Source organism: Papio anubis, chromosome 6, assembly GCF_008728515.1.
Source record: "Papio anubis isolate 15944 chromosome 6, Panubis1.0, whole genome shotgun sequence".
In the NCBI taxonomy this organism is placed as follows: Eukaryota; Metazoa; Chordata; class Mammalia; order Primates; family Cercopithecidae; genus Papio; species Papio anubis.
The window spans coordinates 78683529-78702187 of NC_044981.1; the positions used below are offsets into that span (position 1 = coordinate 78683529).

General features: G+C 40.7%; 1 protein-coding gene and 1 pseudogene across 2 annotated transcripts; one reads left to right on the top strand and one right to left on the bottom strand.

Annotated features, from left to right (window-relative positions):
* Nucleotides 1-283: 283 nt before the first annotated feature.
* LOC116275320 lies at nucleotides 284-915 on the bottom strand (annotated as a pseudogene).
* A 4543-nt stretch (nucleotides 916-5458) lies between these two features.
* On the top strand, nucleotides 5459-18401 carry PRSS35 (serine protease 35). 2 transcript variants are annotated; one of them, XM_031667279.1, is made up of 2 exons: nucleotides 5459-5812; nucleotides 16126-18401. In XM_031667279.1, the coding sequence occupies exon 2, from the start codon at nucleotides 16146-16148 to the stop codon at nucleotides 17382-17384; it is 1239 nt and encodes a 412-aa protein (XP_031523139.1). In that variant the 5' UTR covers nucleotides 5459-5812; nucleotides 16126-16145; the 3' UTR covers nucleotides 17385-18401. The 2 variants fall into 2 exon arrangements, with proteins under 2 accessions (XP_031523139.1, XP_031523140.1); XM_031667280.1 differs by lacking the exon at nucleotides 5459-5812 and adding an exon at nucleotides 9215-10520.
* The last annotated feature ends 258 nt before the right edge of the window (nucleotides 18402-18659 follow it).

The following is an 18659-nucleotide window of genomic DNA, read 5'->3' on the forward strand; positions in this document are numbered from 1 at the left end:
AGTAAGTTTTAAGATGGCACTCACCATCTTTGCGAAAAGTTGAACATTACTAACAAAGTCTAATCATATCTTTAGAAGGGGTAAACAGTGATAGCATTTACTGAATTGGAATTACTATTAAAATTCAAAAACTGAACATACTCATTTAACCACAAGCCAGTCTTAGTTTTAAATCAGGACTGCTCAACAAAATATTCTGTCAGTCATTCATGATCTGAATTCTGGTGTATGAAATCTATTAAAGTATGGTACACATAAAAAAGTCACGAGACATTTGTTTTGTAATAAATAAGGCAGTGGCCAATTATTACTCATTAGTAGCTTTTTTGAGATAAGCTATCAAGTCTGCCCTTTCTTCCTTCTTCTTAATGCCAACAAAGATCATTTTTGTTCCAGGGATGTACTTCTTGGGATTCTCCAAATACTCCATCAGTGTATCCTCTCCCCAGGTGATGCCTTTGTTCTTATTGGCGGCTATGTTAGATTATCCAGGGGCCTGACCTGTCTTCCGCCCGAAGAGACCATGGAGATTTGGCCCAGTCTTGTGCTTGCCTCCCTTTTCAACGGTGTGGCACTGGAAACACTTCATAATAAAAATCTTGCCTTTCTCAACATCACCCATATTTAATTCTCTTTTTAGTCGCTGGCACAATGAAGATTCCCGCTCCGAAGCAGGACGTCCCCACTCTCTAACTTCACTGATGATTTTTTATTCATCCTCTAGGAGGTTACCTAAATGTGATGAAGGTTATTTGATTTAATGGATGCTTCATCTCTGGATCTAGTGAGAATCTTGGGGCATTATAAGAAAGAGAAGGAACTGGTTACAGTGGCTCACGCCTGTAATCCTAGCACTTTGGGAGGCTGAGGCAGGCAGATCACTTGAGGTCAGGAGTTCGAGACCAGCCTGACCAATATGGTGAAACCCCACCTCTACTAAAAATACAAAAATAAGCTGGGTGTGGTGGCACGTGCCTGTAGTCCCAGCTACTCGGGAGGCTGAGGCAGGGCAGGAGAATCGCTTGAGCCTGGGAGGCAGAGGTGGCAATGAGCCAAGATTGTGCCACTGCACTCCAGCCTGGGCGATAGAGCAAGATTCCATGTCAAAAAAGAAAAAAAAAAAAAAAGAAAAAGAAAAAGAAAGAAAGGGAAGGGAAAGTATAACAGAGAGAAGCTGACATTAGAGGTACCATGGTCTCTTGCCTTTCCTGGGAGTGAAGTGGAAGCACAAAAACCAGTCATATGTCACTCACTAGACTGCTCCTGGGGCCAATTCCTGGCTCTCCTTATTAAGCACTTATGTGCCAGGCCACAGCTAAGGGTGTCCACATACATTCTTCATTTGCTCCTCATAACCACTCTTCCAGACAACATTTATCATGCTAACTTTCAAATGAGGGAAGAGGGACTCCCAGAGGTTAAGTGGCTTGGCCCAAATCACATGGCAGATAAGTGGTAGTGTTCAGGTTCAAACCTTAGTTTCCTAATCCCAGATATATTTCCATTGAGTACGCTGTTCTTATCCATAGTGGGTTCAGTTCCATATTCAGAGGCCATGCAGAAGGAGGAGGAATAGCCTTCATTCTTCTTGACTGGGTATGTGATTAACTAGGTGGTTTGCCCAGGATATTTGACTCTGATAAATCTCTTTATTGAAGGCTTATTCATGTCCTCTAGTTATTTAATCATCATTTCCAGAACCAAGAAAACATGTCATAATAAAATATAAAACAAAAAGCTATCATAAATTTCCTAACTTGGAATATAAATGACTGATCCATTAGCCTTAATTTACATGCCTATGAATTAAACTTTACAAGAGTCTCTCTCCTCTGGCAATGTCCTGTGAAATCCTGTCTCTGGGAGACTTTCTGGTTGGGGCCCAGTGCTTTAGTCCTGGCTGCATTTCCTGGAGTTCATGTCCTCTTCAGATTTTTAATTTATATTTATTTATGATGCTTCTAGGTTAAGTCTCTGGTTTCTGTAAGAAATCCAGTTTCCTCTGATAATTCTCTCTATTGTGTCTAAACTACAGATGAGAGTGGTAGAATGTCTTGATTCTGGTTCATTTGATTTTCTCAGTTAACATTTGTTAAATATCTACGTTGCAGGTACTGTACTTAGTGCTGCATATATAAAAGTTTTGCTGCCCTTGAAGCTGTCCTATCTGAGAGGCAGACATGGAAAAAAATAATTCCCGAACAGTGTGGCAAGTACCCAGGACCAGTGCTGGCACAAACGCAGCAGAGAGATCAACACTGCCTATCAGAAAGAACAGGACCAAATGGAGGAGGGGCTGCACTGATGGACCCAACTTTCAGATTTTTGGGGGAACACATCATTGCATTTCCTTGGGCCACCCAAAAAGACAGAGAAAGCCAATGGTTTTGCAGATTTGTGGAGCGCCAGCAACTGTTCCTCAAATGAGCAGATCATAGGTGGCTTCTATCAGAATATATCTAATTTGAGGACAAATGCTACCTTATCTTTTTTTTTCTTATTACATCTGCTTAATTTTCTTAGTCTGCCTTAACCAAGGGACCCCTAGGTTTTTAAACAGGCAGAACCATACAACCTAATAAATAATAAAGAGGGTTTTGATAAAACCTTGGGATTAAAAGTTAACAGGAAGATTAGAGCCACAGCAATTCAGGTCCCTCTACAAGGTTGAGTCATCACTTAGAGCTTCACCATGGACCATGAAACATCTCCTCTTCCTGTCTTTCCACAGCTAAAACTTTCCAAGTGCATTTCCATGATAAATAAGATTTAGTCTTGGATAGAGATTTATTCTATTTTGGTCTCAGCCTCTTGGGAAATCAAGTGTAGAAGAAAAGGCTAAGTAGTGCAGCCTTAATCATAGCCAGGCCTGACAGTGGTCACCGCTTTTCTTCTATAGAGGCCACTGTACCCCTCTCACGACCTGAAATGTGACAGAAGATGTGTTCTGGGCCTCTTGGTTCCATTTCCGGAGAAGCATACAAATGCCTCCATTAAGCTGGGGACCTCACAAAGGACAAATAGTTATCAATTTTGTTGGTGCATTAATCAAGAATTTGGGTTGTATTAAAAGTAATTTGATAAAGTCTTTGGTCACAATAATCACAATAATTGAAGATAAAGTCTAAGAGCTTGAGGAGACACGGCTAGAAACTTTGTTATGAGTTTAATTTTTTTAACTGATAACATTTCCTACAATGCATTATTTCCTAAAATGGTAAGAGTTATATTATACAAAGTTTTCATTCCCATGTGGAAAGCTGGTTGAGAAACACTGGAAAATTATAGGACCATCACTATAAGACCAGAACGAGGAATTTGATAGGTTGAGAATCTAGTTTGGTATGGGTGTCAGAATTGCTCATACTTTGCTATAGAAAACCTGAGGGGCCGGACTAGGCCAGGAGAAGAAATCTTGATTAAGAGAAGCCAGAATTCTGGCCAGGCATGGTGGCTCACTTCTGTAATCACAGCACTTTGAGAGGCTAAGGCAGGAGGATCGCTTGAGGCCAGGACATCAAGACCAGCCGGGGCAACATAGCAAGATCCTGCCTCTACAAAAGAAATAATTAAAAAAGCTGGGTGAGATGGCATGTGCCTGTGTACCTGGGAGGTGGAGGTGGGAGAATTGCTTGAGCCCAGAATTTGAGGTTACTGTCAGCTATGATCCTGCCGCTGCACTCCAGCCTGGGTGACAGAGTGAGAATTAAAAAACCCTGTCTCTAAAAATTTAATGAATTAACATTTTTTAAAAATAAGGAGGAAGCCAGAAACCTAGAACTAGAAAAAGAGTAAATATGAAGCATCAGGACCAGATGAAGTAAAGCGATACATTTTGAAAACAGTCAAACCAATAAGACAACCTGGAATAGATCCAGAAATAGGGTGCAAGAGGGCTTGGGGTCAAAAGTTCAGGAAGGGGGGCATGAAAATGAGAGAGCCCTGGAAGTCTGCTTTCTGTGATGCCAATAGAGAATGGTGAATAAAGTGAAGGAAGCAGACCTGGGTCCACAGTGAATCCTTCTGGATTTATACAGTGTTAGAATCCCAAAAATGTTTGAGAGCTGCAGGCCTTGGAACTCCTCCAGCTCAACCATCTCAATTTACAGATGAAAAAGCAGAGGCCCAGGGCACACAGCTATTTAGTGTCAGGCAGGATTCCCATTCTGCGTTCTGGGCTTTCTCTGTGACTTCACACTCCAGCTGACTAGCAAACTGTTTAGTTCCACGTATAATCCAGCAGCTACTATATGCCAGGCCCTATGGTAGATGGTGGTGATTCAAAGATACATGTGGCTATTATGATCTAATTGGTGAGGCAGAGAGCTTCAAAACTAATTCTAACTGGTAAAAATTACCAATGGATTTAATATATGGGTAAATGCATATGTTAACAATGCTAAATGAGAAAACAGCAATGAAATTGTATATATAGTTGACCCTTGGACACATATTTGAACTGCACAGGTCCACTTACACACATTTTTTTTTTCACCCAAAAGAGGTTAGAAAACAGCATTTTCAGGGAGAACTGCTTAAACAGAGGGCAGACTTTTCCTATATACGTGTTCCCCAGGGCCCACAACTGGACTTGGACTTGAATATGAGATGATTTTAGTATGGGGGGCTGAGGGGAAGAGGGCCTGGAACCAGTCTGTTGAGTATAACGAGGGACAATGCTAAGTATGTTATGATCTCATTAAAGGTACAGAGAAACTTGAGATATGCAATAATTCACTAACGAACCGAGTGTTACAAGACATGCTAAGACCTTGTGTCATAAATACTTGTGCATTTACTTGATCTCCCCGCTTTAGGGCCAGGACTGAGTTTTGTACTTGTTGTATCAGGGCATCTTGCCCCAGACCCGTCACCCACTAGAATTTGTTGTTAAACAAATGAGGCTTCCTTCCTCATGTGGCCCCCCACCCCTCTCCTAAAGAGGACAATTAAAGTACGAGAGAACGGATGAGATTAGAATGCTGGTGGGACTGAGATGGGAAAGGACCTTAAAGGTTTTTCGTCCAAAGAAGAAAACCAGCCTTTTCCCGGCAGACGGAAACTGACGCGCTCCCCCTGGAGGCAGCGCAGGATGCTCCCGGGGGTCCGGGCGTCCTAGCTTGGGGTCCCCATCCTCGTGTGCAGTCAGGGCACTGGTGGGAACCCTGGGCTCCAGGCGGCCCTCGCGCTTGGCGCTGGTACAAGTCGGGGTAACCTTACGGCTTGTGCATCCAGAGAAGCGAGGTCCCTGGTGGAGACTAGCTTGGGATAGGTTGGGGAGACGCCCTCTGTTCTTCTAGATGCCTGGGGTCTCAACAGCAAGCAGTGGGGAATAAGACTTACTGAACAAACCCTGAGACTGTTAAAGGAGTGCATACTATCAAAGGGACAGGCATCCCCTGTGAACCTACTGATGAATTTTTCCTAATGCTTAATTTAGCTTGTGGGCAGAAATGCTGGGGCGAGACACGGCCAAGTCCGTCCTGTTCCTCCAGGGAAGTCCCCTCTCCTCCCTCCCTCTCCATCTCCATCTCCTCTTGCCCACCTCCTCCTCCTCCCCTTCTCCCCCATCCCACCGCACCCACCCCGCGTCATCGCCCCCTTTCCCCTCCCACCTCCCGGCCGTGGTGCGGCGCTGCTCTCTCCTCCTCCGCAGTCTCGGCGGGAGCTCCGGGTGCTGTGGCCCGGCCTTGGCTCCGCGGCCTTCGGCTCAGGCTGGCTGAGAGGCTCCCAGCTGCAGCGTCCCCGCCCGCCTCCTCGGGAGCTCTGATCTCAGCTGACAGTGCCCTCGGGGACCAAACAAGCCTCGCAGGTAAAGATGAAGCTCCCCAAACCCAACAACCTTAGAACTTAGAAATTTCCCTGAGAAAGGCAGGACCTACCCGAGGAGCGCTTCTTTGAAGGACTTTGAAGAAAGGGGTCAAACTTGGCACTTTCTTTCAGTCCTCAGAGAAACTAACCACCCTTCCCATAGGCAATTCTGTGTGCCGGCCTCTGCAGTTTAATATTAACAGCAACAATGTTTGCATTGGAATATAAACGGAATTCTTTCTGCTTAAGCAGTACCAGAGGGGACCCTCTTTATTTTTATGATTGTTAACAGATGCCATTGAGAAAGGTATAACACGCATTCCTGGAAAGTCTCTTTGGCGGGGTTACTATGAAAGCTAGCCTCTCCCTCTACCCTTTTATCAACTTGGCTGCAGAGGTCAGCAAAAGGAGCATAGGAAAACGTTTAGAAAATAAGGAGGCGAAACGAAGTAGAAAAGCTTTTGACTTGCTTTGAAATACTCTAGCTGAGGAAAAAAAGTGTGTGGGGTGGTGGTGGATGAAACATTGGCAAAATATTGGCAATAGTTGAAGCTGGTGATGTGCACATGGGGGTTACACTTTTCTCTCGACTTTTAATACTTTTCTCTGTGCTTTTGTGTAATCGTGAAATTTTCTATAATAAAAGGTTCTTTAAAAAGTTGTAGAAACACTCCCGCTTGATTGCTCAGACGTTTTTACACTGTCCTTGATTTGAAAAGAAGCTGCATGCTGTGTCTAGGGGGCTTTCACCCCTTATTAACCCTTCTGACTTCTGAAATTCATTCTTATTTTATCCGAAGTACATTTGTCTCCCCAGAGGATTAAAAAAGTCATATTTTGCTGGCTGGAGAATTATACTTAGAATCTGGTTTATAATTTAGAAGACAGAATGTTAAAATCCCTGCCAAATAAGACATGTAGGCTTGAAAGTAGCGGCCAAGTATCATATGGAATTTTATTTTTATTAGGAAATATTAGAGGAGTTCCTTTAGTGAGGGAAGTGGTGGACGTGGATACTGTCTCCCATTTTTCTTCCAGATAGCTGGAAAAACTGTATGCTTTTAAGAAGCTTTTTCATGTTTTAAAATGTGAGATTGTTTAGCATATACTTGGCATATAGTATATGCTTATTAGATGTTAAAATAAACAATTGCTAGTGTGAGTTAATTTTCTCCATTGGGTAAATTGTTTTCCTCTGCCCAATGCTCAAATATCCAACAAGCATATTGCATTTTAACAGTAGGATCAGACTCAGAATTTGGGAGGATGAAGCCACTTTGCCTCAGCACTGAGTTAACTTTGCAGATGAGAAATCTGAGATGGAGAGCTTAGGAAACAGTAAAGTCAAGTTAGTAGTAGGCAAGCTGTTATTTTACAATTAAAAACTTTAAGTTTCATATAGGTAAAACTGATGTGAGTTAGCTAAAAACATTGTGACCATAGATGCTTTAAAACCTGAAAAGCAGCATACCTATTTATAGATATTCTTTGCTCTCAAAGGCCAACTTTAAAAATACAGATAAGTTTAGAGCTATATGCTGTGCACTTCATAAGGCAGCATATGAAAGAATCCTCTTAGGGTTCCTTTAATGTCATTCACCCCAAATTTGATTGACCCGTAGCATTGCAGAAATTGCAGAAATTTACATGTACAGGTCATGGAAAAATAGCCCCAAAACAAAGGGAGGTTTTGTTTTTTATTGTGATGAGAAACAGAAGTTGTGGGTTACTGTAAAATAATCAACTGTGTAACTTTACCATCTTCCTTTCCCTCAAGTACTGCCAAACTTTTTAAACAGACTTTTTTTTTGGTCTCCATTTATGAAACTGAACTTGAAAATAGTGCTACGGTATGCTATTTTGAATAGAAATTGGCCCGCTGTCAATGAACTTTCTTGCCATTTATTCTCAGCCTAGAATCAGTGGAGAGTTTATCCTTTAGTAATGGATTATAAAGTATTTGATAAACATATGTGAAATATCTGGCAGGTTCAAAATTTTCCTTAGCATTGAAATAAATTGTGGTACGTTTGGGGGACTAGTTCACAGTGCTGTAGGTCATGCTGGAAGTGTGCTGGCACTACAGCTGTTTTTGAAAAACTCTCTGCCAGAAAATTGTCTGGCTGTAGACAGCATTATCAGCCCTCAGTTCATCAGGATGGGCTCCGTGGCCTGTAGGTGGGTTTTCTAAATGTAATAAATTCCATATGTCACAGCCATTTAGCATATTATTAGCCAGTTAGAAGTTTTGCCCCTGCTGAATCTTACATGCTTTTAAAATAAAATCTATTTCACAGCTGAGTAAGTGTAAATATTTTAAATACCTGCCTTAGATTTGCCATCAGCAGGCTAACTTTGCCATCTAGTGGTAGCAACGTGGATAACAGGCAAGTTCTTCCCTGGATGACTAGGAATTGAACCTTCCTGAGAAGCATTGATGAGTAAGTTACTTGTGTTTTCTCATTTGCGGTTTACTCTAGAACTTTAAAGCTGGAAGAAATCTTAGAAATGTTCTAGTCCAACTCAACAGTTAAGGACTATCAGATAGATTCTTTAAAAAAGGCTTCGAAATGATGCATGACAGAGTTAGCACTTGGTATGCATTTGTTGAATAGACAAATTTACCGTTCTAATTCTTTTTTCTCCTGTAGCAATATTGCATGTCCTACCGCCATGAAGTTTTATCGTGATCTTCTGTTTTTAGTGTTTTTAGATTTAAAATTGCATTTCTGTATATTATTTCTTAAAATAACACATTTTCATTTATGTTTTAAGTCCCAGAAGGAAACATTCTTTTCCGCTGGATTTTTTTTTTTTTTTTTTTTTGGAGACAGGGTTTGCCTGTCTCATTCTAGTTGCCCAGGCTGGAGTGCAGTGACACAATCACAGCTCACTGCAGCCTCGACCTCCCAGCTTAGGTGATCCTCCCAACTCAGCCCAGAGTAGCTGGGACCACAGGCATGCGCCACCACACTTGTAGAGACAGGGTCCCCCTATGTTGCTCAGACTACTCTCAAACTCCTGGACTCAAGTGATCCTCCCATCTCAGCCTCCCAAAGTGCTAGGATTACAGGTGTGAGCCACCGCGCCTGGCCCTTTTCTACTTTTTAATCACTCCCTACTACTACTACTTGTTTTTTCTTTTTTTGACGCAGTCTCGCTTGTTGCCCAGGCTGGAGTGCAATGGGATGATCTCAGCTCACTGCAACCTCTGTCTCCCAGTTCAAGGGATTCTCCTGCCTCAGCCTCCCCAGTAGCTGGGATTACAGGTGCACAACACCACACCCAGCTAATTTTTGTATTTTTAGTAGAGACGGGGTTTTACCACGTTGGCCAGGCTGGTCTGGAACTCCTCACCTCAAGTGATCAACCCACCTCGGCCTCCCACACTGCTGGGATTACAGGTGTGAGCCACAGCATCCGCCACTCCCTACTACTTCTTTCTTTCTAAACAGTCAGGCAGACTGTTGTTTTTACGTGTAGTAGTTTCCTACTGCTGCTGTAACAAATTACCGAAAACTTAGTGGCTTAAAACAACACAAATTTATTATCTTATGGATCTGCAGATCAGAAATCTAAAGCTTTATTGTGATCTGTTTTTAGTTTTTAAATTGCATTTATGCATGTTTTTCTTAAAATAACACATTTTCGTTTATGTTCCTCCTTCTGGAAGTTCTAGGAAATACTTTTTTCCTCACCTTTTGCAGCATCTAGAGGGCACTCATATTCCTCAGCTCATGGTCCTGCGTTACTCCGGCCTCCGCTTCCATCTAGCAGCTCTTCCCACTCTTAACCCATTTTTGCTCCTTCTTATATGAGCCCCTGTGATTGCATTGGACCCACCTGGATAATTCAGAATAACCACTTCACCTTAAAATCCTTAATGTAATCGTATTTGTAAAGTCTCTTTTCTCGTGTGTGGGAAGTATTCACAGGTCTTGGGGATGAGGATCTTTGGCATACCATGATGAGGCAGTTAGAGATGTATAAAATACCTTATAAATATCTACCTGAGTTTTGGCTCCCCCTGTTTGATATGAATAACATTTGCTTTAATCTTTGTGGAGTGCTTACTGTGCTCTGGGCATTGTGCCTATCATATTAGTTTCTCACAAAAATACTCCAAAATATTATCTCTATCTAATAAATGTGGGAAATAATGTCTAGAGAGATTAGGTAACCTTCACAAGATCACAGTGTAACAAGTGGCAAGTGTACTTAAGTTGATTTGGCTTCAAAGCCTACTGCCCCCATAATCATTGAAACACTGTAGTTCTTACTCCCCTCTTTTATTACGTTACAGACACGATTATTTTCTCATACACTTTCTAACTTAAATGTTTCTAACTTATCTTTCTAACTTAAATGTTACCTCCATGCAGTGCTGCTGTCAGGGAGCGCCTCAGTGGGTCAGGAATTAGATTTCAGCATCTGTTCTCCTCAGCATCTGTTCCCCCAAAATAAAATTGACTATGAAAGTTTTTACAATTGTCATCCAAAACATCACCGATTTCTTTAGTGATTGCTTTATTCCTGTTTATGTCATTTGTAACTCTCCCCCTCTCCTGCTGTGGCCTTTTGCCCAAGCCATTTCTCTCTGCAGTTATTCGGAATCATCTGGCGAGGCCCCAGTGTCTCCCTGTTGTGTGTCAATCCTGAGTAGGTGGAGGATGAAAGTAGAGAAGATGAGAGCATGTCCTCGAATTTAGGTATGCATGTAAACACAGCCAGTGGTGCTGGGAAGGACAGGTGTTGGGATTGCAGATGGCTAAATAGAGGACAGCCAAGTTTTAAAAGGTGGTCATGCAATCATTGGTGTGTCCTAACATACACACTAAGGTAGAGGGTGGTGTTGGCCCTACAGGGTCATTGATATGACTGAGTAGTTCCTGACCCACAGCAGCCTCCCAGGAACTGTTTGACAGATCAATGCAAAGTCGTGTCGCATGGCAACATACTATATACATAAATATGGACAAGTTCCTCACTAGACATTACAAGGAACCAGGTGAAAAGAAAGGCATGAGTAATTGCGAATCTGTCACCTGGAAAGGGAAAGCAATTCAGTGCAGGTCCTTCAGTGTTAAGTCAGCATCTTTGCTTTCTCATAGACAGGAAAAATAATTGATTTGAAATATTAATACAGTGGGCAGCCTTCTAATCTTTCATTAGTTTGCCTGCTGTATCTAAGCTAGAATATAAACTTCTAGGGTAAAAAACAAAACACAAAAGAGAAACTGAGCCTTAAGGTATAATGTCATTTCATCATAGGATTCTATATACTCTAGATAGACTCACTCAAAAAGTTGAGTTTTTCTTTCATTGTAGATCACTCCCTTAGAGTAATTATGTTGACATAGACTCTGTTTCTTTTCAGACTGAGGGTCTGATGCAGTTCCAAAATTCCCAGTGAAGATCCACGCTATAAATAAGACACAGAAAATGCAATTTAAGTGTTTTGTGGCTGCAGAGTGTTTAATCACACTTAAGTTTAATAGCAATGAAAAAAATATATTACAGAGCCATGGATATTCATAGAAATGAGTAATTAGGAAAGCATTCATTTGGGAAGTCTCTAAAGTGAAGCTGTCCTTGAACAAAAAACAAAACAAAACAAAGAAAAAGGGAATTTTAGAGTGAGTTGGAAACTATCTATCTTGAAATAAAAATATTTGACTGTGAAACTGACTTTTTAGAACACTACAAGGTCTCTAATTTTGGCTTATATAACAACCTGTTCTGAAGTGATACAAATTCACCAATTAAGGTAGGATAATAATTATAAAATAACATGTGTTAACTGCTTACTATCCTCTGGGCTCAGTAGTAATTCTTTGCATGTATCATCTCATTTAATCTCTATAACAATGTTATGAAGTTGAAATTACTGTAATATTATCCCCACTTTGCAGATGAGGAAAGTGAAACTTTGAGAGTTAACGAAATGTCCACATGTACATGCCTCATAAGTGGTGAAGAGGGAATTGAACCCAAGCCTTCCCACTCCTTGGTCTGCACTCATAACCACTATGCTGGAACAGATACAGAAATATTCTCAACGCTGAGAGCAATCACATTTCTAAGAAACTATAAACAAATAACAAAAGGGTAATAGTAAGTGATCTCGTAGTTAAGTGTGGTCACATCTGTTAATAGATTGGGTACAAATGTGTAATTACATCTCTTCCATCAGTAAGAGTTCGTCTACGTACACAGACATTCTTACTTCCTCCTTAATTCCCTTCTACTCAATCTGTCTTCAGGATCTAACCTATAATCAGCTGTGTGTGTGCTGACTCACAGTGGTGGACAGCAATCACTGCAACTTCGCTTTCATTCACCAAAATTGGAATTTGAAGCCCCAAATCCAAGCCATCTGGAAATGGACAGTGAAGGTCACAATTATATTGCAAGACAGGAAAAATGAGGGGGATGGGGAAGACAAGGGACGTTAGACTTTCAACATTTTATAGCTGCCCCTTCAATCGGGACTGTGTCTTTTTAGATCAACGAATTAGTCCTTTTTGAACAATGGACATATGTAGATATCCACTGAACAAACTGTGGATTGCTCTATCAGTAAGAGCTATCATTTATGCCACATTGACATTTTACCACAAGACAAACTTAGATTTTCCAAAAGAAAGTGTCCTTAAACATTTGCCCAATTTTAAATTACAGGCCAAATTAGGCTAAATCTGTGTCCTCTTATTACTGTGATTCTGAGGTCATATTACAAAGCTCTGCCCTTCCCATGCCCAAGGGTAGACGTGGGCATGGTTTTTATTCCTGTGGTGCACTGCATAGAGCTCCCTCAAAGGGCACCAGGCAGGGCTGGTGAACCAATGCCATTGAATGATCTGTAGTATGAGATATTGGAGGCATTACATATAAACCTTATGAATTTCATTTTTTGAGACATATGATCCTAGTTCATACCACTGCACTCCAGCTTGGGTAACAGAGCAAGACTGCCTCTCAAAAAATAAATAAAAATAAAAATAAATAAAAGTAAGTTATGTTTGTTCTTTATGAACTGGCTGAGTGATTTGATATTGTCAGTTGCTAACACAGTAAAAGAATGAAGTCAGAATAAATTAATTTTGTACACAGAGTTAAGCAGATGTCATTTAAAATCCAGATAAGCCATCATCCTTGCAAAGACCACCTTCTGGGGTACGGCTCATGTTGCTACACCAGAGCCTTGGCTACTGTAGTGGTTCTTAAACTTTATTGAGTGTCAAAGTCATCTGGAGGGCCGGTTAAACCCACCTGGGAACCGCTCTCCACCACCCTTTCAGGAGAGTTTCTAACAGTAGGTCTGGGCAGGCCCTGGGAATTAGCATTTTTAACAAGTTCCCAGGTAATGCCGAAGTTACTAGTGTAGGGGCTGTCCTTTGAGAACCCCTGGTCTGGTGTTTCCTTTTGGTGAGCAACCAGGATTTGGGTTCTCAACCACCATTCATAACTGCTGTGAGAATGTGAACGTGAACACAGAGCAGGAAAACCATGCCTATGTCATTGGTGTTATCATTTGGTAAATCAAATCATTGCTTTGTACCAAGCATGGTTTCAAAGGAACTAATGGCATTGGAAACTTCCCAAGTATTGGCTAAGGCCTTTGACTAGAAAATAGCTTTATCTACATAGCCAGAAATAAAATTATACTTAAATACAATTCAACTCTGATGAGGCTTTCTTAGAAGTCTGGCTACAGAGTTATGGCATAGGACAGACCTACCTGGGGAAAAAATATCTCAGTAACACTATTTAGACCTCCTTTATTTTGCCCAGGAATGCCTTTCACATGTGGATTGCTGCTCAGATCATTAGTATCAAGTGTTAAGATATACCAAGTGAGATACTTTGTGTCTCTTGACGTGGATATTTCGCTGACTTTCAAGCTTTGATGTAATCATATATTAAGTACACAGTGGACAGCTGTTGTCATAAAGAGCTAAATGAAAAAGCAATTAAAAAAAAGTTTCCCACACCAAAACAACTCCCTTGATTGAAATTTTGCTGCAAATCAAGTAGATTTAAATATATATATATAATGATATATATCATTTTTATGTATTTTGGTTTGTTGATAAGCTAAGTAGCAGCAAATAACTCTTTGATTTTCACTTTTTTTTTTCAGCCAAGGACATAAATTTTCATCCTGGGAACTATAATTTCAAGCGCTCAGTAGAGTTACTGAGTTGTGAGCCTTTTTCATTCTAATTAAATTAATTTGATGAAATACTATTGTGAAAAATTTCGTAGAAGACAAAATAAAATACTAAGTGGCTCTGCTCTACAAAATCCTTGATGATATAATTACTGCTTTGCAGTGGTGACTATTAGAAAATATTGTAACATAACACAGATTTCCTCCTCTCCTCCCCTCCCCTCCCCTCTCCTCCCCTCCCCTCCCCTTCCCTCCCCCTCTCTTCTTTGACAGGGTCTCACTTTGTTGCCCAGGCTGGAGTTCAGTGCCATGATCATGGTTTGCTGCAGCCTTGACCTCCTGGGTTCAAACGATCCTGCCAAGTAGCAGGGACTACTTGCGTTTGCCACCATGCCTGACTAATTTTTTAAAAGTTTTTTTTTGTAGAGATGAGGTCTCAGTCTGGTCTTGAACTCCTGTATTCAAGGGATCCTCCCATCTTAGCCTCCCAAAGTGCTGGGATTACAGGTGTGAGCTACCACACCCGGCCTGCTTAATATTTCCAAATGTATAACAGTTCAAATTAATTATGTTTTCATTAATATATCACATTTAAACAATAAATAGGTTAATGTAGCATACATTTTTGTTTGATCAAAATAATGTTTCAGTTTGTTAATAAAATTATTGTACTTGTATAAGACAAAATAAATTCTGTTGTATGAAGGGATACCGATACTGAACTCTGCATCAGGGTTGATTTTTGCCTTTTGTGCCAGTGCACACATCCTGTGGGTGTACCCTGTGGTACAATGGCTGTGGGCCATTGCTAATGTGCTTTTCCATGCAAAAACCAAATAAATAAAATAAAACTTATCAGAAAGCATTGAGGATGAAGGTATTGTAGGGATAAGCGAATGCTGAATTGCCTCTGCTTTATACAAAGTACAAATCATTTGCTTAAGTCTTGATATTTTAACTATTAGTTAAAAATGACTTGAAGCATAGTTCACAAATAACAGTGACACAGGGTTCAAAATTGCTGCTCCAGCGTGCTCCTACTATACCCACCTCCAAGCAAAGATTGACACACATCAGTTCCACTAAATAGATACATGTACGTGCCAGTGAGCCTCAAGAAAAGAAAAAGAGGGCAAGAAGATTTGAACAGTAGGAAAAGTATTATATAATTTATTACGTGCTGGCACCTTTAACAATATTTAAATAAAACAACAACAGTGGTCTTAGATAGTGAGACCTATGGTGAAAAGGGACTATATCTAACCATTATTATGTCCTCCCAATAGCCTGTACTTCATAAATTCTTACACATAATTTTAATATGCAGTAATGTCCCACCATAAAGCATTTTGTATGATGCTTTGCTTAGATGGTGGTTTCAAGCATAACTTTGTTTTTTAACAAAGCATGGTACATTTTTCTTACTTTAGCATAAAATGGCCTGTGCTGTATATTTTCTTTTTATGACCAGGAGTTCTATAAAAATCAAAGCAGATCAATAGAAGATTAATTAGCAATTTATTTATTGCTAACACTCTTACTGCTTTAAAACATTATCCAGTAATTTGCATTGCACCTTTACATCAGCTTGGGCTGCCAATCCTGGTTCATGGACATTCACTGTATTCAATGAGCAGTTTTTTTTTAGCTCTGTGCTAGGCAGTTACAGTCTAGAGATGAAGAAGTTATGATCCCTGTTTTTAAGTAGCTAAGTGTTGGAAAAGACCGCAGCGCATTTGCTGCTACCTTTATTTCTAAATCATCTGGATATAAAGTTGTAGGATACCTAAGGAGGAGATTGTGGCTTAGCCGACAGAGGATCCCAACCTACTACCCTATTGTACTCTCTCAGGCACTGGGCTGTTAGGGGAGATGGAGGGGGAGGTGACAGGATGACAGGTTGGGGTGGGAGCGAGGTCGATTAGGGCTGGTGGAGGGAAGTTTGGGTGAAAAACAACTTACTGATTTTGGAAGTCTATGTGAGTCCACTTACCAGCATTTATCTAATCTCAAAAGCTAGGTAAGGTGGAAATAAGGGCACCTCTTTGTGGGGAAGGTACATTTAGGATCCAAGGCCTAAATGAAATGGATAAGATTTAAAAAGAAAACATTGTAAACCTCTCTCTTTTTCTGTTTTTAAGGAAAAAATTAGAAGATCAAAATGGAAAATATGCTACTTTGGTTGATATTTTTCACACCCGGGTGGACCCTCATCGATGGATCTGAAATGGAACGGGATTTTACCTGGCACTTGAGAAAGGTACCCCGGATTGTCAGTGAAAGGACTTTCCATCTCACCAGCCCCACATTTGAGGCAGATGCTAAGATGATGGTAAATACAGTGTGCGGCATCGAATGCCAGAAAGAACTCCCAACTCCCAGCCTTTCTGAATTGGAGGATTATCTTTCCTATGAGACTGTCTTTGAGAATGGCACCCGAACCTTAACCAGAGTGAAAGTTCAGGATTTGGTTTTTGAGCCGACTCAAAATACCACAAAGGGAGCATCTGTTAGGAGAAAGAGACAGGTGTATGGTACCGACAGCAGGTTCAGCATCTTGGACAAAAGATTCTTAACCAATTTCCCTTTCAGCACAGCTGTGAAGCTCTCCACGGGCTGTAGTGGCATTCTCATTTCCCCTCAGCACGTTCTAACTGCTGCCCACTGTGTTCACGATGGAAAGGACTATGTCAAAGGGAGTAAAAAGCTAAGGGTAGGGTTGTTGAAGATGAGGAATAAAAGTGGAGGCAAGAAACGTCGAGGTTCTAAGAGGAGCAGGAGAGAAACTAGTGGTGGTGACCAAAGAGAGGGTACCAGAGAGCATCTGCAGGACAGAGTCAAGGGTGGGAGAAGAAGAAAACAATCTGGCGGGGGTCAGAGGGTTTCCGAAGGGAGGCCTTCCTTCCGGTGGACCCGGGTCAAGAATACCCACATTCCGAAGGGCTGGGCACGAGGAGGCATGGGGGACGCTGCCTTGGACTATGACTATGCTCTTCTGGAGCTGAAGCGTGCTCACAAAAAAAAATACATGGAACTCGGAATCAGCCCAACAATCAAGAAAATGCCTGGTGGAATGATCCACTTCTCAGGATTTGATAACGATAGGGCTGATCAGTTGGTCTATCGGTTTTGCAGTGTGTCCGACGAATCCAATGATCTCCTTTACCAATACTGCGATGCTGAGTCGGGCTCCACCGGTTCCGGGGTCTATCTGCGTCTGAAAGATCCAGACAAAAAGAATTGGAAGCGCAAAATCATTGCGGTCTACTCAGGCCACCAGTGGGTGGATGTCCACGGGGTTCAGAAGGACTACAACGTTGCTGTTCGCATCACTCCCCTCAAATACGCCCAGATTTGCCTCTGGATTCACGGGAACGATGCCAATTGTGCTTATGGCTAACAGAGACCTAAAACAGGGCGGTGGATCATCTAAATCAGAGAGAAAACCAGCTCTGATTATTGTAGTGAGATCACTTCATAGGTTATGCCTGGACTTGAACCCTATCAATAGCATTTCAACGTTTTTCAAAATCAGGAGATTTTCATCCATTTAAAAAATGTATAGGTACAGATATTGAAACTAGATGGACACTTCAATGCCAAGTATATACTCTTCTTTACATGGTGATGAGTTTCATTTGTAGGAAAATTTTGTTGCCTTCTTAAAAATTAGACACACTTTAAACCTTCAACAGGTATTATAAATAACATGTGATTTCTTAATGGACTTATTCTCAGGGTCCTACTCTAAGAAGAATCTAATAGGATACTGGTTGTGTATTAAATGTGAAATTGCATAAAGGTCGATGGTAACACAATTAGTATCGGGATAGAGACAGAAAGCTACAACATAGTTTGTACTACTCTGAGATGGATCCATTCAGCTCATGCCCTCAGTGTTTATATTGTGTTATCTGTTGGGTCTGAGACATTTAGTTTAGTTTTTTTGAAGAATTACAAATCAGAAGAAAAAGCAAGCATTATAAACAAAACTATTAACTGTTTTACTGCTTTAAGAAATAACAATTACAATGTGTATTATTTAAAAATGGGAGAAATAGTTTGTTCTATGAAATAATCTAGTTTAGAAATAGGGAAGCTGAGACATTTTAAGATCTCAAGTTTTTATTTAACTAATACTCAAAATATGGACTTTTCATGTATGCATAGGGAAGACACTTCACAAATTATGAATGATCATGTGTTGAAAGCCACATCATTTTATACTATACATTCTATGTATGAGGTGCTACATTTTTAGGACAAAGAATTCTGTAATCTTTTTCAAGAAAGAGTCTTTTTCTCCTTGACAAAATCCAGCTTTTGTATGAGGACCATAGGGTGAATTCTCTGATTAGTAATTTTAGATATGTCCTTTCCTAAAAATGAATAAAATTTATGAATATGACTTTTAAAAGGAGGGTCTGGTTATTTTCCTTAGGAACCAAGGCTGCAACACTCATTCTGGCCATCATGTAGTATAAGCAGAGTCCAGTGACTGCCTTGGGGCAAAACACAGAGTAGGCACTCAATGTGTATTTCTTGAATAAATAAATACTTGCTAAAGGGCTGTAAAAAGGGAAAATAGTTCAGGGCATTATGTTTGAAGAGTTTTAGTGATCTATAAATCAAGTACACCTTAAAATTCAGCAATTGTAGGCCTTATTTCTTGTCT

Excerpts from the sequence above, each read along its gene's own strand:
- PRSS35 (XM_031667279.1), top strand. The coding sequence starts at position 16,146 with ATGGAAAATATGCTACTTTGGTTGATATTTTTCACACCCGGGTGGACC.